At 54.2% G+C, this 24,020-nt stretch overlaps 2 protein-coding genes across 3 annotated transcripts in view; both read left to right on the top strand.

Moving 5' to 3' along the window:
- The window catches only part of TIMP2 (TIMP metallopeptidase inhibitor 2), a 75,578-nt gene that overhangs the window by 21,803 nt on the left and 29,755 nt on the right, over window positions 1-24,020 (top strand). Inside the window, exons 1-2 of one of the 2 annotated variants that reach the window (XM_017879358.1) lie at window positions 968-1,046; window positions 2,261-2,402. The exons of the other annotated variant lie outside the window; for it this stretch is intronic. Of the exons in view, the coding sequence (XP_017734847.1) occupies window position 2,402 (1 nt within the window). The 5' untranslated portion in view covers window positions 968-1,046; window positions 2,261-2,401. Of the gene's footprint in view, window positions 1-967; window positions 1,047-2,260; window positions 2,403-24,020 lie in introns of those variants that run through there. 2 annotated transcript variants of the gene reach the window in all.
- On the top strand, window positions 12,053-14,449 carry CEP295NL (CEP295 N-terminal like). Its single transcript, XM_017879360.1, is given in 3 exon segments — window positions 12,053-12,870; window positions 12,872-13,701; window positions 14,015-14,449. Coding segments are annotated over 3 exon segments (1,677 nt in total). The 5' UTR covers window positions 12,053-12,261; the 3' UTR covers window positions 14,253-14,449.

The following is a 24,020-nucleotide window of genomic DNA, read 5'->3' on the forward strand; positions in this document are numbered from 1 at the left end:
ATATATATATATATATATATAAAATATATGTGTGTATGTATATTATGTGTGTGTATATATATAATATGTGTGTGTGTGTATATATATATATAAATTAGCTGGGCATGGTGGCATGCACCTATAGTCCCAGCTACTCAGAAGGCTGAGGCACTAGAATTACCTGAACCCGAGAGGCGGAGGTTGCAGTGAGCCGAGATGGTGCCACTGTACTCCAGCCTGGGCAACAGAGCGAGACTGTCTAAAAAACAAACAAACAAAAAACATATCTTGACAATGCCAGTCATCACTTTCCCACAAACCTTAAGATTCCAGGCACTCAGACTAGGTCGGAGTCCCCAACTTTAGCAGCTACTCCTGCTTCCTGGAGACCACCCCCCGCCCCGGCCAGACTCCTCCAGTGCCCCATATTCATCCCCAGCCTCGCCCTGCCAGCTTCCTCGCCCATCCTTCCGATCACACAGTCTGTGGGGAACTAGCCCTAAAAGCGAGGCCCAGTATGTGTGGCTTCTCCTCCTGTGTGGGCAGGTGGTTGATGGGATTCTTTCTTCCCCCGCCTCCAGTGGGTTTCAGCTTAACGATGGCTGTTCAGAAGCGTGAACAGATGCTGTCCCTACAGGAGAAGGGATGGCAAGTGTTGTCAGGAACCTGACCTTGAAGTGTACCTCCTTAATGGCCTGACAGCTCAGAGAGAATGACATCCCAGGGAGGTCTCCATGCTGCCGTCTGGGGACAGGAAGATGTCCTCTGCCTGGTGTGGCCATGAGCATTTGTATATTGCACTGTCCTTGTTCACCCACACCTCCTTAAACAGGCACCTTCAGATGTCCCTATGGCTCCCGGCTGCTTGAGCCAAATCTTTGTGATTGATCCCCTGACCTACACGCATGCCCTCTGGCTCGCTCGCAGCTGTCCCTGACCTCACCTCTGCCATGATGTCACAGCTTAACAGCTCTGCTGTTCCCATGGCAACAGCCTGCTATGGGTAGCCAGCCAGGACAGAGGCCGGGCTGCAGGTGGAGGCGGGAAAGCGATTCCAGCCACCTTTGGTCAGTGGGCCCTTGAGACCACTGGGGTGGGGGGGGAGGTCAAAGCTGTCTGTATCTGCTCCCATCTGTGATGAGGGTGGGGCTCTTTCCATGCCCAGCTGTTCAGTGAGGCTCCCAAGAGGGCCTCGGAGAGTGGGCCAAGGAGGGGCTCCAAGCCTTGTGTTCATAAGACCCGTGGCAAAGTCCTTGCACCGCAGGGCTCCCCACAGGCAGTTTGATTGGAAGGAGGGTGAGGGACAATCAAACTGGGACTGGGTTGGAGATGAATATGGTTATTGGAGGAGTTGTGGGGGGCGGTCTTCAGGAAGCAGGAACAGCTGCTGGGGTTGGGGACCCCTGACCTAGGCTGGGTGCTTGGGATCTTGAGGTTTGCAGGGAAGTGGTAATTGACGCTTCTAGGTATGTTTAATGAGCCACCAGTTGCATCAGCTGTAAGCCCCCCCCACATGGGGAGCTGGCGTCTCAGCTGGGAGTTTGGAGGTCAGTCTGCCTCAGTGTCTGTCTCTGTGAAGCTGGTCGAGGGGAGGCCTGAGCCGGAGCTTGTCCCTCAAAGGCCGCCTGCCCAACCGTCTCTGCCCTGGAGAGCTGACCTAGCTCCGGGGATGGGTACACACAGATTCATGAGCTGCGGCCCCAGGAGTTGGGTGAAAAAGCCTGCTGGGGGCCTAGCCGGGACTCATTCTAACGTGACCCACCCCCGCCCCAGGTGATGCTAACACGGCCAGTCCAAAACCCAGTGCAGGCTGGGCGTGGTGGCTCGTGCCTGGAATCCCAGCACTTTGGGAGATTGAGGCGGGTGGATCACCTGAGGTCAGGAGTTTGAAACCAGCCTGACCAATATGGTAAAACCCTGTCTCTACTAAAAACACAAAAATTAGCTGGGTGTGGTGGCGTGTGGGTGTAGTCCCAGCTACTTGGCAAGGCTGAGACAGGAGAATTGCTTGAACCCAGAAGGTGGAGGTTGCAGTAAGCTGAGATCGCACTCCAGCCTGGGCAACATAGTGAAACCAAAACCCAGTACAGTGGCTTGGGACCCCCGTCCCCTCGCCGCCACCAGAACTTAGCTAAGAGTTGGGGAGAAGAGGGTGAAAACCAAGGCTCTGGCAGCACACAGGGTGTCACGGAGGGTATTTTTAGAGGCTAGAACTCAGACAAACGGAGTTAAAAATGTTTCTCATGTTTGTTTTATCTGGGCTTGGCTTGGATGCCTCCAGTGATGGGCGTCTCACTACCTACCAAGTCAGCCCAATGATTTCAAGACAACCCTGGAGAGAGTGCTTCCTGCCCCCCTGCCAGCTTCTGCTTCTCTGTAATGTGTTCTGGGTGGTCTAGCTCAGTCATCTGGAGACACACACAGTAAGTACCACCCCTCTTCCCCAAGCATTTCAGGTGCCTCTCGTGGTGACAAGTGCTGGCATCTCTAGATGGGTGCTGCTGTCATTATCATCCCCATCCTGAAGAGCAAACTGAGGCACCCAGAGTGAAGCAGCTTGGCCTAGGTCACGTAGTTAGTACTGTTAAGCACCATACTCTGCCATTCTACATTTTTCTATCCTTTGCAAACACCCCTGCCCCACCTCACCTCCTTTGGTTTTTCTTCCTAGGACCTGTTTATTTCATTCTCCTCCTGAACTCCAAGCCTGCGGCCTCTTCTCCCCGTCCTTAGCACCCTCGTCCTCTCCCGAGAACTGTCCAGGAAGACACACCTCTCCTTCATTCAGATTTGCTCCTTATTCTTCAACCTGTGCATCTCCTTTAGGCCTTGAACATGTCTTGATAGGTTTATTCCTGATTATTTCATCACGGTTTTATTGATTTTGAAACTTTATCCCATGACATGATCAAATTGGCCATTTCTAGAGCACAGGCACTTCATAGCTGTTTACGGTCATTTAGCTCCACATCTGCCCATCGGTTTCTCGCATGTGTAATTCAGCACCACGTGGCTATCTACGCTGAGCTCTGGGCATTTCCTGAGCCTTCCCAGGAGCCAGACTCCATTCTCGGCGCTTCACACGGGCTGTCTCGTCTGATGCTGTGGCATCCTGTAGGGTGGGAACAGACAGTGCCCGTGGACGTGGCGTTATGCCTGCCGGCATCCTGGGCACCACAGTGTGCCGCTTTCCCACTGCATTCTAGCACGGCCTGGTGAGGTCTGGCCAGCTGGGCTGCACCATTCGTTTGCATGTTAGAGGCATTTCTGTTCCCGCAGGGGACAGTCACGTTGGCCCTTCTGGTGACCCAGTGTCTTTTGTCCCCTGTGCTGCTCCACACACCCCCTCTGTACCTGCATAGTTGGATTTAGGGATCTACATATAAGTTTTAGATGTGTTCCCATTCCCTTTTATTGTGTAAGATTCGGCCAGGTGTGCAAGCTGGTAAAACCTAGGCTACAGTCTAACAACAATTTTCCACCTTCCCCATGGGTCATCTGTATCTGGTGTTGAATTGATCAAGTGTGCAAGCTCAGGCCGTGGTCCTGTGGAAGAGCCCACCGCCACCTCGGACTCTACTTACTTTATTAAAAAACACTTTTGTTTTTTGAAACTGAGTCTTGCTTTGTTGCCCAGGCTAGAGTACAGTGGCACAATCTTGGCTCACTGCAATCTCTGCCTCTTGGGTTCAAGCGATTCTCCTGCCTCAGCCTCCCAAGTAGCTGGGATTACAGGCATATACCACCACGCCTGGCTAATTTTTTGTATTTAGTGGAGACGAGGTTTCACCGTGTCGGTCAGGCTGGTCTTGAACTCCTGTCCTCAGGTGATCCGCCCACCTCAGCCTCCCAAGGTGCTGGGATGACAGACGTGAGCTACCACACCCGGCCAAAAAAACACAATTTTAATACGCTTGTTTGTGTGGCTGCTGTCAGACACACAGTTACGACCAGGGAGGGGAGGACACAGGAAGCTCTAAAAAGGTGACTTAAAAAACCCAAATTGTGCTCCAGGGTCACATAGTTTATGGGACCTCTGTTCTCTACATTTTAAAAGCCCTCGAGGGATTTCCTATGTTATCATTCCAAAGGCAATCCAAAGTTTCCCCCAAAGAAGGTCAAATTACATATTCTATGTAGGCTCCGTAGACAGAGAAATGTCTAACTTTCCATATGAAAGGGTAAGCTCTAATTATATGGAAATGTTCTCTCTGGCCGATGCCAGCTAATGGGAGCCCTTCTGTAGCATTTTTATGTTTCAAAGACAAAGCGCTCGACTGTGTGTCCCGGGTGCTGGGCTTCTGGAGAAAGGGAAGAACATTCTCTTTGTTCCCTTGGAGGGCTGGGGTGTCCTGGGGGAGTGGGAACAAGGCCTGGGCTGGGGACATGTGGGTAGGATGGGGAAGGGGGTGTGTCCATGTCACGAGGAACCCGCATGAGCACGGTCCAGGCGCTGCTGGGTGTGGGGCATTTGGGGATGGCCAGGAGCCCTGCCAGCCCTGTCTGGTGTGCGGCGCTCCAGGGTGGGGTGGGTCCCAGGGGAGTCAGGGCGAGCTGCTTGACCGTTCTCAAGCCTCTAGGCCCAGAGATTGCCAGGCTTTGGCAGGGCAGCTGGTGAACTGGCCGCATTCCTGGGCTCCTCCCACAGGGGCTGGGATAGGATCTGTCAGGGGCGAGGCCCAGGAATCTACCCCTTCACTACTAGTAGCTCAGCTGATTGTGATGCAGGTGGCTGTGGGCTGCACTCAGACTTGCTGGTGTGGACAGCAGGGAATCACATGGGGGCTGCTGAAATGTAACCAGGCCGCTCAGACAGCGCCGGGCCGCAGTGCAGGAGAGGACAGGGTACAGGCCCGGGGGTTGGGGCAGAGAGGCTGACTGGCGAGGCTTTTAAGGGCCTCAGGTGAGAGATGATTAGGGCTGAGCTGCTGGCAGGGGAGGAAGGCAGAGCAAGATGCAGCATCCTGGAAAAGATGGTTTGCCAGGGCCACAGTACTCCCAGTGTGGTCCCCCAGACAGCACAGACAGCAGCATCAGCATCCCTGGGAGCGCTTTACAGATGCAGAGTCTGGCGGGGCGCAGGGGCTCACGCCTGGAATCCCAGCACTTATGCAGAGTCTTGCAGGGCGCAGGGGCTCACGCCTGGAATCCCAGCACTTTGGGAGGCCAAGTGGGCGGATCACTTGAGCTCAGGAGTTTGAGACCAGCCTGGCCAGCATGGTGAAACCCCATCTCTACTAAAAATACAAAAATTAGCCAGGCATGGTGGCACGTGCCTGTAATCCCAGCTACTCAGGAGGCTGAGACAAGAGAACTGCATGAACCCAGGAGGTGGAGGTTGCAGTGAGCTGAGATTGCACCACTGCACTCCAGCCTGGGCAACAGAGCAAGACTCCGTCTCAAAAAAAAAGAAGAAGAAATGCAGAGTCTTGGGCCCAGACTATTGAATCAGAGCCTGACTTTTAACAAGATTCAAGTAGCACCATGGCTGGGTCTCAGCCTTCTGCGCATGTTGACAAATCAGGTACTCGAGCAGAAAGATGGGGATGGTCAACGTGATGAACTCGGAGGCACCAACCATAGTGTCCTGGGTCAATGCACACAGAATGCACGCAGGCCCCTTGCAAGCTTTCCCACCCATCAGAAGCTCAGTACACCTGCCAGAGTCACAGGAGGGCCAGGGAGGTCACAGGTCATGGGAGGCCAAGCACAGTCTGAGCAGAGTCTCCTTGTGCTGTGGAAGTGGTTTCCAGCTCTGACCTCCCTGGGCGGCAGGCTAGGAGACTGGATCAGGGGCCTGCCTGCTTGGCCTGGAATCCCTGCTGCCCTGATGACGAGCCGTGTGGCCTTAGGCAAGTTACTTAACCTCTCTGAGTCTCAATTTCCCTGTCAGATTGTGTGGAGAGGAACAGGCCTCACCTCCTATGGTGAGGTGGTGAGATGGTGAGAGATGTGTGTGAAATGCCGGAAGAGTACGAAACCCTGTGGGTCTGCGTGTTGATCAGCCTGATGTCTGGATTCAAACCCAGCTCCTCCGTGTAAGTGGGGAACGTTATTCAGCCACTCTGAGCTTTTCTTTCTTTTTGTGGGCTCAGAGGGGAAAGCAAGGAGAGCGGGGGGTGGCAGGGACAAGGTTTCATCCGATGGTGTCATGGGGGAAGTCAATTCCTGAATGATGGAGCTGGCTGTCAGTTTCTGGAGTTTATCCCAAAGATCTCTGCCCAGATGTTTTAAGTTTGTACCCATTTCCATGTCTCCAGGAAAACCGACACAGCAGCTCCATTGGCTCCTGTTTTCACACTCACGCCCCGGATCATTTTGTGGTGACTCTAGCCAAGAGTATGGCCTGTGTCGTGTATGTTACAGGCCAAGGTGGGAAGAAAAGGTCGTCCTTGTGTCTGGAGGGGCCAGTTCATGCCTTGAGGAGGAGAGAGGCACTCTGAGTCCTGCCATTATCCTCAGGGACGGCCAGGCTTGCCGTTGTCCCCTATGTCTGTTGGGGGGCCTTCTCCTGGGGATGCGATGTCTGCATTGATTTTGGGGTGTCCAAGTGTACCAGGCTAGTATCCCACTGAGAGTCACCCACCGTGGGTGGATTCACCCATTCCCGTCATGGTGCCTGGGGCTCCAGCAGCCTCATCACAACACAGCCTGGTAGTTGGAGGGCCTGAGCCTTTGTCATGACTGCCCTTGCTTAGCCGCAGGACCACGCACCTGTCGGGGACTGGGGTGGGCAGGCCACTCTCTCACAGGCCCACCCCAAGGCTCCAGATGGGCGTGTGCATTGTTCAAACGCCGTCACACCTTGGGGGTGTGAGGGGACAGCGTGAGGTGGACGAGAGAGGCGGAGGTCTCACAGTGAACCACAGGACCTGCTATCCTGCAGCCGGGACGCAGGCCTGCCTGACCCGTGGAGCCCCATTCTGGGGGCCTCACACTCCCTACAGCTGTGATGCTCGTCCCCCACTCCGCCCTGATGTCACAGGAGTGCACGGCAGGCCTGGAGTCGCCTTCGGAGGGGGGTGAGAAGGCCAGCGGGGGGCAGGGGGTCTGCTTGTGGGCCCTGGTACTTCCATGCTGCCTGGGTGGAGGGTCCCTGGGTGGGGACCGCCTGGGCTTGAAAAGCTGTCTGAGGCCGGGCGCGGTGGCTCAAGCCTATAATCCCAGCACTTTGGGAGGCCGAGACGGGTGGATCACGAGGTCAGGAGATCGAGACCATCCTGGCTAACACGGTGAAACCCTGTCTCTACTAAAAAATACAAAAAACTAGCCGGGCGAGGTGGCAGGCGCCTGTAGTCCCAGCTACTCGGGAGGCTGAGGCAGGAGAATGGCGTAAACCCAGGAGGCGGAGCTTGTAGTGAGCTGAGATCCGGCCACTGCACTTCAGCCTGGGCGATAGAGTGAGACTCCGTCTCAAAAAAAAAAAAAAAAGCTGTCTGAGCGGCCGCCCAGGGAAAGGTGAGCTGCTTGGACGTCCTTCTCAAGCTGTAGGCCAGAGGTTGCCTGACTTTGGTGAGAATCGCTGGGAATCTGGTGGCTGAGCACATTCCTGGGCCCAGGCGCTGGGATCGGATCAGTCTGGGGTGGAGCTGCCGTGGACTGGCTCCTGCAGAGAGCAAGAGAGGAGAATGGGCCCAGTGTCCACTCTGCTCTGTGGGAGGCCCTGGTGCCGTCCAGAGGCCAGATTGATGTCCACTCACCTTCCTGTCTGCTACTCCGAGTGCGGCTTCTGTGGAGTGGGGAGCTGTGGTTTCCCCGAGTGGTTGAAGGCAGCCAGCGGAAGACAGTCTTGTCAGCTCTGGGGGACAGGACCTGAGGGCAGTCGGAGAGTAGAAAACACCAAAGCAGCCCAAGATGCTCAGAACACTTGGAGGATGTGGAGGACAGAGGTGTACCAGGACCCCTGCCCCTTCCAGAATATTCTAAGCAACCAAAGAGGGCAGGTGCCTCTGGGAGGGGAGCTGTAGCGAGGGCCCTGATTGGAACCATGGCTCTCTTCCTTGGCAAGTGTCCTGCCAAGGGCACCCGACGTCCTGTCTGGCAGGGCTGGAGAGACTCTGGGCTGCCTGGAGATCAGGCCGGGCGTCACAGGCAGAGGCAGGCGTCCCAGCAGGCTGTGTAGCAGGTGAACAGCTGTTTCTCCTTGGTCATCTTGGGCTCAACTAACACTCAGTTACCTTCCCTGCCAGCGCCTGCGCGAGTCCACGTGCGACCCTGCCCTCTGCCTCAAGTTAGTGAGTGGGGAGGGTCTCAAAGGGGAGAGCAAGGAGAGCTGGAGCAGCAGGGACGAGGTTGCATCTGATGGTGTCAGAGTGGGGATCAATTCCTGAATGATGGAGCTGGCTGCAATTTTCTGGACTTATCCCAAAGATCTCTGCCCAGATGTGTGAAGTTTTTACCCGTTTGTGTGTCTCCAGGAAAACCGACGTTGCTTCATTGGGATGCCTGCGCCAGTGGGGCTGGCACAGGGTGCACCGAGGTCTCTGAATGGGCTGGGGGCACTTCCAGAGCAGGGGACAATTGTCCAGGTTTTGCTAGTTGTTGTTGGTTGACAAGGGGTGTGAGCCAATGGCTCTTGGCACAGAAATAGACTGTGAAGCTCGGGGCCTCCAGGCGCCTTCCGAGACACACAGAGGGACATTCACCTGGCCCGACCTCACTCCACCTAATTGGACATCCCCATGGCTGTTCCTGGTGGTCTTTGGTGTCTGAGGCCGGCTCCTCCATGTGAGCTGGGAAAGTTATTCATCCTCTCCAAGCTTTGGTTTCTTTTCGTGGACTCAGGCCTTCGCTTGCTTATAGACCTAGGAGTGGAATCTCTGGGTCATAGGGTAAGTCTGTGCTTCCCTTTTTAAGAAACTACCAGACTGTTTTCCAAAGTGGCTGCACCATTTTCCATTCCCACCAGCAGTGTGCACAGGGTTCCAATTCCTCCCCCTCCTTCCTCACCCACAGTTGCTGCTGTCTTCTTGACGATAGCCGTTGGAGTGGATGTGAGGTGGCAGGACACTGCAGGGTCAGCGTGCGTTTCCCTAAAGACCGCTGCCGTTGAACATCTTTTATGTGCTGTATTAGCCATACATCTGTGTTCTTTGGTGAAATATCTATTTAAATCTGTTGCTGATTTTTATTTTTATTTATTTTTGAGACAGAGTCTCACTCTGTCGTCCAGGCTGGAGTGCAATGGTGCGATCTCAGCTCATTGCAACCTCTACCTCCTGGATTCAAGCAATTCTCCTGCCTTAGCTTCCCGAGTAGCTGGGATTATAGGCATGCCACCACACCTGGCTAGTTTTTGTATTTTTGGTAGAGACGGGGTTTCACCGTGTTGGTTACACTGGTTTCAAACTCCTGACCTCAAGTGATCCGCCTGCCTCAGCCTCCCAGTGTGCTGGAATTACAGGTGTGAGCTGCCACACCTGGCCGCCTTTGGCTGATTTTCAAATGGGATTATTTGCCATCTTACTGGGTAGTAAGAGTTGTTTGTATGTTCTGGATTCAAGTCTTCTGTTGGATATATGATTTGCAAATATTTCCTTCCAGTCTGTACTTCGTATTTTCACTTCACTTTCGGTATCTTTTGAAGCACAAAGGTTTTATTTTTTTATTTTTTATTTTGATGATGTTCAGCTTATCAGTTTCTTCTTTTATTGGTTGTGCTTTTGGTCTTATATCTAAGGAATCTTTGCCTAACTCAAGGTCATGAATATACATCTACGTTTTCTTCTAAGCTTTTATAGTTGTAGATGTTACATGAAGGCTATAATCCATTGTGAGTTACTTTTTGTATATAGGGTGAGATAAGGCTGTGAATTCCCATTTTTTGCCCGTGGATATCCAACTGTGCCAGCATCATTTGTTGAAAAACAAAAACCCATTCTTTCTCTGCATTAAATTGCCGTGGCACCTGTGTCAAAAATCTCAATCATTGCATTTAAGGGCCCAGCTTTCTCTCTCCCTCTCTCTCTTGATCATCATGGTGGTTAGCAGACTGGCTCAATATCATATTAACCACTATTCTAAATGTGTGATCTGATTTACCAAGAGATGCAAGGACCTCCCACTAGAAGACTTAAGTCAAAGCCAGCTGCAGTGTGACTACCTGAGGTTGGTCAAAGGTGCTGGGGTTCGTCCGAGCAGCAGAGGGCCTGTCTCTGCCACTTACCAGCTGTGTGATCTGGGTTAAGCATCTTCATCCCTGCCTGCCTCAGTTTCCCTGTCTGTAAACCGGGGGAGGGGGGTAGGAGCTTCGTATCTCAAAGGATTACTGTAAAAAAGATGAACAGATACATGGCAAGTGCTCAGAGGGGAGCCTGCATGGTTAATGTTAGCTGTAATACAGATGCAGTATTTTCTGACTCCTGCAATTATATTTGACTCCAAATGCTTAGCCTGGTTCCACGTAGATTAAGATGAAAGAAGGGAAGGGGCAGTGGAGGGGGACTCCATATCGACTGTGACTGTCCCTTGCCGTTCCTGCAGCTCACAGATCTGGCTGTTTCTGGCATCACCTGCCTGTAGCAACAGACAAAATCCCATACTCTTTATGTAAATGTCCCTCCTTTCCTAGGAAGGCCTGACAAAGCATGGGTCCCTTCCTGATGCCAAAGAGAACTGAAAGAGTCCTTCTCTGATCATTATAAAAGGAAAGAGCTGGGAATCATGAAAACAGAGCTAACACCAGCTTCTCCTCCTCTCTGTTTGGTTTCTACTGGATTTAAGTATCAGACATGCATGCACAGATACATACCTGCATGCCCCACACGGACACATACACACACTGACATGCACACATACACATACCTGCACACCCCCCTGTACACACAGTTGTGCAGAAATGATCACAGAAACAAACAGATGTGCACATGCACACACCCCTGCACACACACCTTTGCATACACACCCCTGCATACACACTCCTGCATACACATGCACACACATCCCTGCACACCCCTGCACACACACTTCTACACACACATCCCTGCACACACACTCCTGCACACACATGCACACATCCTTGCGCACCCCTGCACACACAAACTTCACACACACGCGCACGTACACACACCCCTGCACACACATGCACATATGCATGCACACATCCCTGCACACACCCCTGTACATACATGCACACACATCCTTGCACACACATCCTTGCACACACACTGCTGCACACACACCCCTGCACGCACACCTGCACACACGCATTCCTCCACACACACTCCTACAACCCCTGCACACACACACTTCCACACACACCCATGCACACACATCCTTGCACACACACCCGTGCACACCCCTGCACACACACCCCTGCACACACATGCATGCACACACACACTGCTGCACACACACCCCTGCACGCACACCTGCACACACGCATTCCTCCACACACACTCCTACAACCCCTGCACACACACACTTCCACACACACCCCTGCACACACATGCATGCACACACACACCCCTGCACATGCATTCACACACGTGCACACACACCCCTGCACACACATGCACACACACTCCACACACACGCACACGCAGCCCTGCACACACACATGGTTGGCAGGCTCCTCCCTCCTCCGTCTCTTCCTCCTTTCCTTTACGAACAGTTCTCCCTCCAGAGGCCCAGACTTCCTCTTTTACATTCACCTGCTCTTCTGAATATTTGTTTCCAAGGGCTGCCCTTTGCACTCTTCACCCCTACCTGCATCCTAACACTTGCCCCTTAGGGTGGGATTCTCAGTCTTGGCACTACTGACATCTCTGGCTGGGTTATTCGCTGTCTTGGGCAGCCCTCCTGTGCAGTGTAGGGTATTTAGCAGCCTCCCTCGCTTCCACTCAACTGCAGGCCAGGAGCACCTCCTCCCTGCATTTGTGACAATAGAAAATGTCTCCAGGCATTGCCGATGTCCCCTGGGAAACAAAACCACACTCTGTTCAAAACAGCTGCCCTGCAGGCTCTTGTCAAAAGTGTGCAGGACAGAAATTGGGAGGCTGAGAGTGGGCCCTGGCGGGCACGGGTCGGGAGAACTCGGAGGGGCACATTTTGCAGCCTGTCCCCACAGTGAGAATCCCGTGTGCTTGTCTTCAGGGCTTTGCTCACTCTCCTGGGAGCTCCGGAACGCTGCACTGGTGCTCCCTTCCTCGTAGGTTTGCTGTGCAACAGTCGTGGCTTCTGCGGCTCCTCAGGCCTGGGGGCGGCCCTTGAACCCTCCTCTCTTGCTCCAAGCACCTTCCCTGGGAAGCTGCGTCTGCCGGGTTCGCAGACAGGAACAGAAACATGGACGGAGCCATGTGGCTGAGCCTCTGTCCTGATAACGAAGCCCTGCTTTGGACGAAAAAGCACAAATTGCTACAAGTCCGGGGCACAGGCGATCTTGCTCTGCAGAAAAGAGCGGATGCCAAGCTGTGGAAAAGCTACCAGCTCCAGCGCTTGGCTGAGGAGTTGAGGAGAGGGTGTCGGGAGGCGTGGTACCTGCACGTCGGAGGCCTGGACCGACTGCAGTCAGCGCGTCTGTTAGGCTGGGGAGGAGGACGGGCCAGGGAAAATGAGCCCGACTCAGAGGGTCCCGTCCAGCGGAGATCAGCCAGGCCCCCAAGGGCCAAGGAGAAGCATAGAGCAGCCCCTAGTGAAGAGAGGAGTTGCAGGGAAGAGTTGGGCCAGCAACACCCCAGGCCCTCCAGGCCCCGGAAGACAGCAGCGAGCCCAGAGAAACCACAGACAACAAAAGCCATGGGTCAGATGAATTCTCACCTGGCCCTGCCTGAGAAGAGAAAGGGAAGGCGAGAACCTTCGACCAAGTCCGGGGGTGGCCGCGGTGCCATCCGCCCTCGGAGGAGCAGAGGGGCGGACCAAGAAAGGCCAGACCCACTCGTGGCTGCTGTGGGAGGAAATCAGGCATGTGGAGGGAAAAGAGAAAGGAACAGCTCAGGCGGGGAGGAGGCCACTGGGACAGGGAGCAGTTTGCTTTGTTCCAGCCCTGACCAGTCGCTCTCGGGGACAGAGTCCAGAGGGGAAGCTGAGAGACCTCGGGCAGCTGTGGCCAGCTGGTTCCAGCCACAGAAGGGAAGCTGTGTCCCCAGCATCTCAGTGCACACTCCGGGAGAAGAACAAGTGGCAGAAAGAGCTGGAGTTGGCCTTTGAAGAGTTGTTTAATATAAACAGAAAGCTGAAAAAACACCTGCGCTTGTACCTGGCACTGAAACCCAGGATGGACCAGAGCCCCGGGGAAGAGCATGCCTTCTCAGAGATGCAAGAATGTGGCGCTGGGACCCCAAGAGGGAAGAAAACGGCAGACGCAGAGATGCTGCCTGCCAGGGAACCCAGGAGCCTAGCAGAGGAGGCGGAGCAGCAGGCAGCGTCCAAGACCAACTTGAAAACGTTAATGGGCAAGGTCAAGCCCACGTTTAGAAATGAAAGTCGAACATTGTCTCCTGAGGCAGGTATATTTATCAGTGAAGGGGACTCATTATTGTATAGCACTGAATCTGGACAAGAGGCCCCCAAACTGGGCACGCTGGCAGAGGGCTCCCTTCAGCTCCACCTTCAAGACCAGACAGACAGAGTGGGTTCAACGGCATCCAGGCAAAGGCAGAAAGCAGAGATGGAGCAGAGAAGACAGAAACAACTGGAATCTCTTGAACGAACGGAACACCCAGATATGAGCTTGGAAATCCACTACAAGGCTGAGTTAGAAAAAGAGAGGAGGGGCCGGGCGCGGTGGCTCAAGCCTGTCATCCCAGCACTTTGGGAGGCCGAGGCGGGCAGATCACGAGGTCAGGAGATCGAGACCATCCTGGCTAACACGGTGAAACCCCGTCTCTACTAAAAAATACAAAAAAACTAGGCGGGCGAGGTGGCAGGCGCCTGTAGTCCCAGTTACTCGGGAGGCTGAGGCAGGAGAATGGCCTGAACCCGGGAGGCGGAGCTTGCATTGAGCTGAGATCCGGCCACTGCGCTCCAGCCTGGGCCACAGAGCAAGACTCCGTCTCAAAAAAAAAAAAAAAAAAAAAAAAAAAAAAAAAGAGAGGAGGGAGCAAAGAAGGGCTCGACTGGCGCATCTGAAGTCCTCCTCCACAAGAGCCCGGGAAAGGGAGAGAGGATCTGAGCTCAGCACCACTTCCCCATCGGGCACCAGCCTCGCCGACGACGACTGGCACAGTCAGATGATCCGAGACCAGCAGCAGCAGATTTTAGAGCAAAACAAGTTGCACAAGCAGTTTCTTGAAGAAGCCAGGAAACGCTTGCAAGAGTTCCAGAACATATGCTAAACGCGAGAGGCCCACCCGGGGTAAATACATCATTGATAATGGTGATGCCAGAACTGATACCCGAGTCTCTAAGATCTGTGTTTGCGTCATTGCCTCAGAGACTATTAGGCCTCTTTAAAATGGGCAATCTGGGGCCGGTGCAGTGGCTCACGCCTGTAATTCCAGCAGTTTGGGAGGCTGAAGTGGGCAGATCACCTGAGGTCAGGAGTTCGAGACCAGTCTGGCCAACATGGCGAAACCCCGTCTCTACTAAAAATACAAAAATTAGCCTAGCATGGTGGCGGGTGCCTATAATCTGAGCTACTCAGGAGGCTGAGGCAGGAGAATCACTTGAACTCAGGAGGCAGAGGTTGCAGTGAGTTGAGATTGCACCACTGCACTCCAGCCTGGGTTACAGAGTGAGACTCGTCTCAAAAAAAAAAAAAAAAAATGGCAATCTGTCATACCGTCCTCCAGGGCACATTCCCTCATACGGAGTCCTTCCCTAATCTTACCTTTATTGATTGATTGATTGAGATGGAGTCTCACTCTGTTGCCCAGGCTGGAATGCTGTAGTGCAGTCTCGGCTCACTACCCCTGCCTCCTGCACTCAAGCGATTCTCCTGCCTCAGCTTCCCGAGTAGCTGGGATTACAGGTGCCTACCACCACGCCTGGCTAATTTTTTGTATTTTTAGTAGACATGGGGTTTCACCACGTTGGCTAGGCTGGTCTTGAACTCCTGATCTTGTGATCCGCCTGCCTCGGCCTCCCAAAGCGCTGGGATTACAGACTTGAGCCACCGCGCCCGGCCTAGTCTTGCCTTTAAAACGAAGTCCCATTTGGGAAACCACCTATATACAAAAATAGGAACCTGTGTGGGTTTCAGTGGGTGTGTCTAGCCCATGTACTGCGGATGCATCTCCCAGAGCTGATCATGCCACTGCACTCCGGCCTGGGTGACAGTCTGTTTTCAGGGGCCACAGGCACAGATGGAGATTCCAGGTCATTTAAGCCCTTCAGATGTTTTAGCCAAATAAACACTGGCCTTTCAGGGGCACCCAAGGTCAGACGGGCACAATTTCAGGAGACAGATCACTTGGTGCTTAGCCACAGGCTGAGACATTAACAGAGACTGAACCAAAGCTAAAACCTCTTAGTCTTTCTAAGTGATAGAATCAACATTGTTTAAATAGCGCGTCACTTAATACATTCTTATAACTTTAAGAGAAAAGAGATAGAGAAGACAGAAAAGAAAAGATAGGCAACCCTCGCCTCACTGGGTGACCCCCTCTGGGGCTGGCAAGGGTGTGGGCACCTGGGTGTTTGATCAGTTTCCTCCCCGCTAGCTTTGCCACCGACCTGGCATCCACCACGGCCACAGAGACCTCACACTGGGTAGCTTCTCTTCTGCCAGTTGCAGTCTTAGGGACAGGCACAGGGATCAACACACTTTTTCTGCAAAGAGCCAGAGAGTAAGTATTTTAGCCTTGGCCAGCAGTGCAGCCCCTGTGGCAATTACCCGGCTCTACTGCAGCTACTCAGAAGCAGCCACAGATGATACAGAAATGAAAGGGCGTGGCCAGGTTCCAATGAGACTCTGCAAAAATAGGTGGTGGGTGGCATCTGCTCCTTGTGCCATAGTTCGCTGAGACTAGGATGCTTTCAGAGTCTGTCTGTCTCCCTCCCTTCCAAGAACCTCAGATACATTGACTTAGATCAACCAATCTTCGTTTGTGACACGTTGGTGTCATTGGTCCCCAAATGGCCTTACTTATGAATATTTTGTAGATAACATAATGAAGCACTGTGAGCCCACCACCCAGACCCAAGACCCAGAATATTCACTACCTGTGCGCTACCTCCCTTTTCCCTCCCCCTGCTGCCTCCTTGGATGTATACCTGCTGATGGCTCACACCTATAATCCCAACATTTTGGGAAGCCAGCGTAGGAAGATCACGTGAGCCCAGGAATTCGAGACCAGCTTGGGCAACATGGGGAGACCCTATCCTACAAAAAGTTGAGCATGGTGACATATGCCTATAGTCCCAGCTACTTGTGAGGCTGAGGCAAGAGGGTCGCTTGAGCCCCAGAGGCTGAGGCTGCAGGGAGCTGTGATCATGCCACTGCCAACCTGGGTGACAGAGCAAGACCCTGTCTCAGCAACACAAAGATGCTGGGCGCGGTGGCTCACGCCTGTAACCCCAGCACATTGGGAGACCGAGGCTGGTGGATCGGAGTTTGAGAGTCAGGAGTTTGAGAATAGCCTGGCCAACGTTGTGAAACCCCGTCTCTACTAAAAATACAAAAAATTAGCTGGGCGTGGTGGCAGCACCTGTAATCCCAGCTACTCAGGAGGCTGAGGCAGGAGAATTGCTTGAACCCAGGAGGTGGAGGTTGCAGTGAGCCGAGATTGCACCACTGCACTGCAGCCTGGGCGAGAGAGCGAGACTCCATCTCAAAAAAGAAAGAAAGAAAAAGAAACAAAAGGTATACCTGCTGAACTTGGGGTTTGGCCCTCCCTATCTTTATCCATACATGTGTGCTAAACATAGTGTTTAGTTTTACTCGGTTTTGAACTTTATAAAAAGGATATTTTGTGGGGTCTTTTGGAAGCTAGGCTTTTTGGCCTCAGCATGGTTACTGAATTCATCCACATCACACAAACGCCTCTCTTACTCATTTTCACCGCGGCATATCCTCATCGTGTGTATGATCATAGCTTCTCCCGTTTCGTGCTTGTTTCCAAAAAGAGGACTATATCTCTGATGCATTTGACTCAAAAGACTGGATATCAAAAAGTGCTTTTGGCACAGCTGGGATGTAGGTGTGGGAAAGATCCCATTTATTGCTTTTTTTTTTTTTTTTTTTCCTATTTTACCCTTTTCCCCAGAAAAGATTGACCTGCTCTTACAAAATATTTAATTTGCAAATACGAGGCCAGGCACGTTGGCTCATACCTGTAATCCCAGCACTTTGGAAGGCAGAGGTGGGTGGATCACTTGAGGTCAGGAGTTCAAGGCCAGCCCGGCCAACATGTGACGAAACCCCTTCTCTATTAAAAATACAAAAATTAGCCGGGCGTGGTGGCGCACGCCTGCAATCCCAGCTATTCGTGAGGCTGAGGCAGGAAAATTAATTGAACCCAGGAGGCAAAGGTTGCAGTGAGCTGAGATTGCACCACTGCACTCCAACCTGGGGGCAGAGGGAGGCTCCATCTCAAAATAAATAAATAAATGTACAGATATGAGTCCTAGACACTGTCTTAGTCACTAGAGATGAGCAGTGAGCCACGCACATGGAACCATAGGACTCCCGTTCTGGTGGAGGACGCAGGTGATGAGTGAATAACAGCTGGAACTGTGGCTGTGTGGGGCGAGGTGCCCAGCGGGACCCCAAGTGCACGCCTCTGAGAAACTCAAGCCGGGCTTCCCTGGAGAACGTGGAGCTCGTGGAACCAACAAGCATTATGCTGATTCGGACGGGGTGGGAGCAGCAACCCACAAGACTTTTTGTTTTTGCTTTTGGGTTTTTTAATCACGAGTAGCTTAGGTCTCTGTTGTCTGTGGCTTTCTGCTTGAGGCCAAGTAGAGAAAATTTGGGGCCCGGCATGGTGGTTCACACCTGTAATCCCAGCACTTTGGGAGGTCGAGGCAGGTGGATGGCTTGAGCCCAGGAGTTTGAGACCAGCCTGGGCAACATAGTGAGACTGTGTCTCTGTAAAAACAAAAAGTAGCCAGGCACACTGGGCTGCACCTATAGTTCCAGCTACGAGGGAGGCTGAGGTGGGAAGATCCCTTGAGCCTGGGAGGTCGAGGCTGCAGTGAGCTGTGATTGCGCCACTGCACTCCAGTCTGAGTGACAGAGACCCTATCTTAGGGGGAAAAAAAAGCAAATTTTGATCTTAGCCTGGTTTGTATCTATCCTCTGGTTCCAGAATGTCATGGGCTAGGGTTGCAAAGTCACTCCACAATTTGCTGTAGGCTCAACATGATTAAGAAGGAAGCTGGGGGTCAGGAGGGCTGCTGTTTCTCAAAAGCCACATGGATTTCTCGGGGCAGGGTGTCACTGTGCTCCTGCTGTTTCTGCACTTGCGTTGTGTCCAGCTATTTTTTGCATATGGAGACCTGGAGCGTAGCCGCCTGTCACTGTAACATCACCTCTGTCTGAGAGGGCAGAGAGGATGTTAGGGGATGACTGAGTTAAAAGCCATGGCCACAATGGGGCCCAAACATTGAGTAGCCAAGGTCTTCATGCCTTAGCCTGGAAGCCATGGTCTGATGGGGGGACCAGCCTGGCTTTGAGTGGGTTATTCTCGTTTCTGTTTTCAAAGGTAGTATTTGTGACCCGTGTGTTCTAGGTTAGGAATTGCCCCTTCTTGGCCACACTTGAGCTAAAACTAGGTGTGGAGACAGGCAGTGAGACAGGGTGGAGGGTGACTCATCTCTGCCTGGACGGTCACACCTACACTGTCCCATGGCAGCAGGACCAGACACCCGGCCCTTTCCCACCTGTCCTGCAGAAGGCTAAGGGGACGGGCTGGTTCTTTAACTGGGGCATTGGCGTGGGCACTAAAACAGCTCTCCAGGACGCCCACACCCAAAACCCTGGCCTTCCAGTGATTCTTACGGAAATGTCATAGGTGACTTTCCATCCCAGGGCCTGGCAGCACCTGTGTTCCCCTCCCCTCTTGGTCACCTTGGCACAGCTGGACTGTGGTGGAAAGGCCCGTGGGGCAGCCTCCAGCCTCCCCTGACTCACCCCATCCCATGCCTCCACCAGGAGCTGGTGAGAGCCCTACTGCCGGGGTTGGAGCCCTGGCTCTGCCACTTGCCAACAGCTCGGTGACCTGGGAGAGTGTTAAGGTTTCTGCACTTCCTCCAAGGCCTGGCCCTCCACCTCCTGCCCCTCACACCCGGGTTCCAGCATCTCTCTTCCCACCGCCCCTATTCTGGACACAGGTGCACAGGGCCCACCCCCTGCCTTGTGAGCCTAAATCCTCCCCGAAGTGCCAGGTACCTCATAGGGCTATGCTGGCGGGCTCAGGGGTGCCCCCTGGACTCACACCCCAGCCCTTGCCCAGCCTCCATTTGACTGTAAAATAAGGGATGGAGCCACCCGGAAGGGTGTGGGGCTCCTGAGGTTTCCACAGAGCACTGCCATGCCAGCAGTGGTGAGGACCCCGGATGTGGTGGCCATGTTCAGCTTCATCCTCCTAAAGCACTTTCCGGCACCCCGCACGGTTCTCCTGCTCTGAACACTTCGCACCTTCTAGAGCTCTGCTTTGGTTTGGTGCTTCTGCTCCCACCCTCGGGGGACAGCTTCCGTGTTCCCGCCTCACTCTGCTTTTGCTGGAACCTTCGTCCTCTGGGCTCTTCTTTGCTCCCTGCCTTGTGGATTCTTCTCCCCAAACCACAGGGACCCAGGAAGGCCCCCATGGCTGAGCAGTGGTGCATGGGTTGCCCCGTTTGTCTGTGAGGCTTGGAGGGGGAGCAGCAGCGTCGCTTGTGCTTGCTGCTGAGGTCAGCTGTCCATGGGCTGGGGGAGGCCGGCTGGGTCTGGCAGGTGCCAGCTGTTCACCTCCTGGCCTGCTCTCCCCCAACCTGCTGGCCAGTCGGGTTTTGGATGTGACCCCACACTGGGAACTGCCCTGGGGGATCCGTCTTTTCTCCTCACAAATCTCCCTTCCACCCCAAGCCCTGTGTGACCAGGATCTCAGACACGTAAGACAAAGGGATATAGGGTTTTTAGAGTGGAGGGGTGGGCAGAGCACCCTCCCTGACCTGCGGTCATTCTTCCAATGAGTACAAATGGCAAGGAGCTTATATCGAGACCTCCAAGAAGACACGGGGCAGAGGGCTGGGGTGCAGCCTGCACTTGCAACTGCCGTGACAGCCCAGGCCGAATCCTACAGCTGGAGACGGGGCTACACAGACGCACACCCCCCAGGACAAGCTCAGGAAGGCTGGGGGCCGCTCAGCATGGGGCTTGTTTTTGAGGCTGTGCTGAGGAGGAAGGGAAAGGGGAGTGGGGACACCAGCCCCCCGCTTTCATTCTCTCCTGGGTGTGTAGTCCCCGGGATTCCAGCCTTCATGTCCCTGTTTCTGTCTCCTGAGAAATGCAGCGAGCTGCAGCCCCCCAGCAACAGCACGAGGAGAGAATCTGCTGCTGCCCCTGGCTATAGAGCTGTCACCCTGGCCCCCTGCTCAGCCGTTATTGGGGGGCGGATTGCAGGGACGGGTGGGGGTTCCCTCGGTGCCTCTCCAAGCTCCCTCTGCCTCCTGCCCTGCACGGTCCTGCTCCTGTTCCTGCTCCAGCTCTGCCTGGGGGTTGCAGGGCTGAGCTTGGCTCTTCCGTGGGTCTTGGCGGAGAAAATGCAGAGCTGCACTTCCCTCCACAAAGCCGCCCTGTTCTCAGCAAATCCTCCCAGGGTCGGTGCATTTTTTTCGAGTGATTCAGCAGCACGTGAATGGGAAGGGCCGAGCCCAGCCAGAGGCTCTGGCATGAGACCTGCTGGCCCACCAGGGAAAGGGAGGGCAGCAGGACGTGGGCCGGAGGTCCTCCCAGGGCTGCAGAAGGAGGGAGCAGGGCCCTGGGGTGGGGAGGGCAGCAGGAAGGCTGGGCAGAGAGTGCGGCTTAGCTCTGCGAGGCTGGGGTGTTCTGATGGATGCTGCTTCACTCGAGTTCCCCAAGGGGGAGCCAAAACGAATGGGCAGGAAGTGAGATGGGAGAGCTGGTCTCCATGGAGACGGGCACTCAGTGGCCAGCAGCTCACGTGCGCTAAAACCTTGGGCAGCCGGGGAGGGAGCGTTCCCTGGCAGGGCGAGGCCTGGAACACCCCCAGGTGCCCGCTGGCAGGTGGTGTGGCCAGTGCTGAGGCTGTGCTTCTGTCCCCTGATCTCTGTTGTGTGCCCTGTTATCTTCTCTGCCCAACCCTCCCTCCCACCCCCCGCCCACAACAAAACATCTTTTCTGAGTAGTTGTCATTCCAGGCATTTCTCACCCTGGCCTGAGTCATGCGGGCCAAGTCCTCTGTCCTCACCCTGGATGTCACGGTCCTGCCCTGCTCCAGAGCTGCAAGTCACCACTGAGGGTGGACCTGGGGCTCCTCTGTCCCAGCCACCCACAAACTCTCAAGGTCAGAGTCTGGAAAGGGAGGTGGTGCCCCGTGTCCTCACTTCCAGTGTCTGTACCCTCCACTGGGGACAGGTGCCCAGTGTGCTCCTATGCTGCCCCCTCTGCTGAGGTCTTGCCTGCTCCCCAGAAGGCCCCATTGCTGGCTTCTGGGGACCGAGGAGGTTGGAGGACCTGAGGGTGGGTCTGGCCTCTGCAGCAGCTGCAGGGCGGGAAGAGCCTGGGTCCCGCCCAGCACCACAGGGCTGTTTTTAATTACCAAGTCACAGCCCCCTTTTCTGCTCATTTCCCTAAAAGGAGTGAACTGGGAGGAGGTCTGACACACCACTGGCCAGAAGGGGCCGGCATGAAGGGGCCGAGGAAGGGCAGAGCCCAGTGCTCGGGGGAGACCCTCGGACTGTCCACCGAGGGCCCCCGGCTGTGTCACTTGAGGCCAGAAGCCGAAGGTGAGCTGGACCAGCTAACCCTCACTGTCACCTCACAACCCTTGTGACACTTCCTGGCTACTCAGCCTTGCCCTGTGCGCCTGCGCCCCATGCATTTCCGTAGGAAGAGGCGTAGCCTCCAAACCTAGAGGACTAGAGCAAATTTGGGGTCCTTGTGAGCACAGCCCCTTCCTGGATCACCATCTGCCATCCCTGGCAGCGTCTGTGGCCACTTCTGCCGCCTCAGCTGGCGAGGTCAGCCCTATCCTGCTAAAAGGAGGTGCTGCCTGAATGGAGAACTTCCATGTTTCTAAGTGGTCTTTACTATGATCCCAGATTCGTTGCACACAAACATTTATGGATCCTACAGTGATCTGAGAGCAGGACTATGAGAAATACAGACATTGATTACAGTAGTCGCAGGGCAGGGCCACAGCTGTGTTACTGGACATCTGTCCCGAGCTGAGGGTGTAGACACCAGAAGTGGGGAAAGGGGCTTCACCTCCCTTTTCAGACTCTGATCTTGGGGGCGGCTGGGGCAGAGGGGCCCTGGTACACGCTCAACTGGCGCTTTAGACATATTAATCAAAATGGTCAGGCCAGGCCAGATGGCTCACGCCTATAATCCTAGCACTCTGGGAGGCCAAGGTGGGTGGATCCCGTGAGGTCAGGAGTTCGAGACCAGCCTGGCCAACGTGGTGAAACCCCGTCTCTACTAAAAATACAAAAAAAAAAGAAATTAGCTGGGCATTGTGGTGGGCACCTGTAATCCCAGCTACTCCGGAGGCTGAGGCAGGAGAATCGCTTGAACCCAGGAGGCGGAGATTGCAGTGAGGCGAGGTCATGCCATTGCACTCCAGCCTGGGCAACAAGAGCGAAACTCTATCTCAAAAAAAAAAAAAAAGTCAGTGGTCAAGCAGCCCCAGCCAGATTGACCAGCCATGTGGTGTCGTCACATCCACCCGAAAGGACAAGAGACTCTCACCCTGAATGGCAACGCAAGTTATAGTTACAAACATTAGCAAGGGCTTTACTAGCTGTGTGATTTGAGGGTGCAGATGTTGGCACTCATGGTACCCCACTTTTCTGGAGAGTTTAGACAGGAGGCATGGAACGTCACAGTCCTTCCCCAGTAAATGAACAGAGCTGAGTCCACCTGCAACTGCCATTGGATCCTGCCCAGGAGTAAGTGGAGGTTGGGTTTCATCTGGGAGAGAGAATTGTTTCTTTTATAATTCGTCTGAAATGATTGGCATGCAATTCCACCCAGAGGCAAATGAACCAAATGACGCTCAGAAGACGTCGGCAGCTCCGGCCTGCAGACTGTATTTGCATCTAGGCAGTGTGGAGTCCTCCAGGGCTGGTCCCTGGGATGCAGCGGCCACTGGTCTTCATTGCCACTGTGGGTGCTCCGGGCTGACTCTGACCCAGCTGCAGCATCAGAATGCCCCCCACCCACTGGTGATTTGGACCAGTAGGGTATTTGACACGTGTTTGAAGCCCCCACCTGACTCCCAGGAATGACCAATGTTCACAGCGTGGGGACTCCTTGGCATTCTCTGCTGGGCCATGAGCAGAACAGGACAGAGGGGAGGGAGGCGCTTTTCCTGCCAGTGCGGGTCCTGTGGGCGCCCCTCCCCAGGTGGAAGCTGGAGCCTGCAGAAGAGGGTGGACGGCTGGGAGGGCCAGTGCCCTCTGGTGATACAGAGCAAACCCTCCCAGTCCAAGTCAGCTCGCACGCAAGGCGCAGATGATCGGGCTGGGTTTTGACTGTGTATTTAGCAGCCGAATGTGTTTCTGAGTCCCAGGGATCCCTGCACCTCGTCTGGGCAGACAGGTGACTTTGAGGGACAGTGGGCCACCTTCTGCCTGAGCGCGTCCCTCAGCCAAGATGGGCGCTGTGCTATTACAGGGTGTGGAGCGCCCTGGGAAGAGGCTGTGAGCGGTCTAGAGGTTGGGTGTTGATGTCCACTGGTTTGCCTGTCCCAAACCTGGGCCTGGGGGCCCGGCAGAGTGGCTCAAGTGGAAATGTTCTATATGGTATATTTATACACATAGCACGTGGGATTCCTCCAGCGAGCAGTTGGGCCCTGGCAAGATAATAAAGAGAATTCAATGAGTGTGGAATAAATGCATTTCTTAGAGGCAATTTTCTTTTTCTTTCAAAGGCAGGGTCTCCTTCTGTCACCCAGGACCAAGGCGCAGTGGTGCGTTCATAGCTTACTGCAGCC

This window comes from Rhinopithecus bieti, unplaced genomic scaffold, assembly GCF_001698545.2.
Source record: "Rhinopithecus bieti isolate Rb0 unplaced genomic scaffold, ASM169854v2 scaffold_9899, whole genome shotgun sequence".
Lineage (NCBI taxonomy): Eukaryota > Metazoa > Chordata > Mammalia > Primates > Cercopithecidae > Rhinopithecus > Rhinopithecus bieti.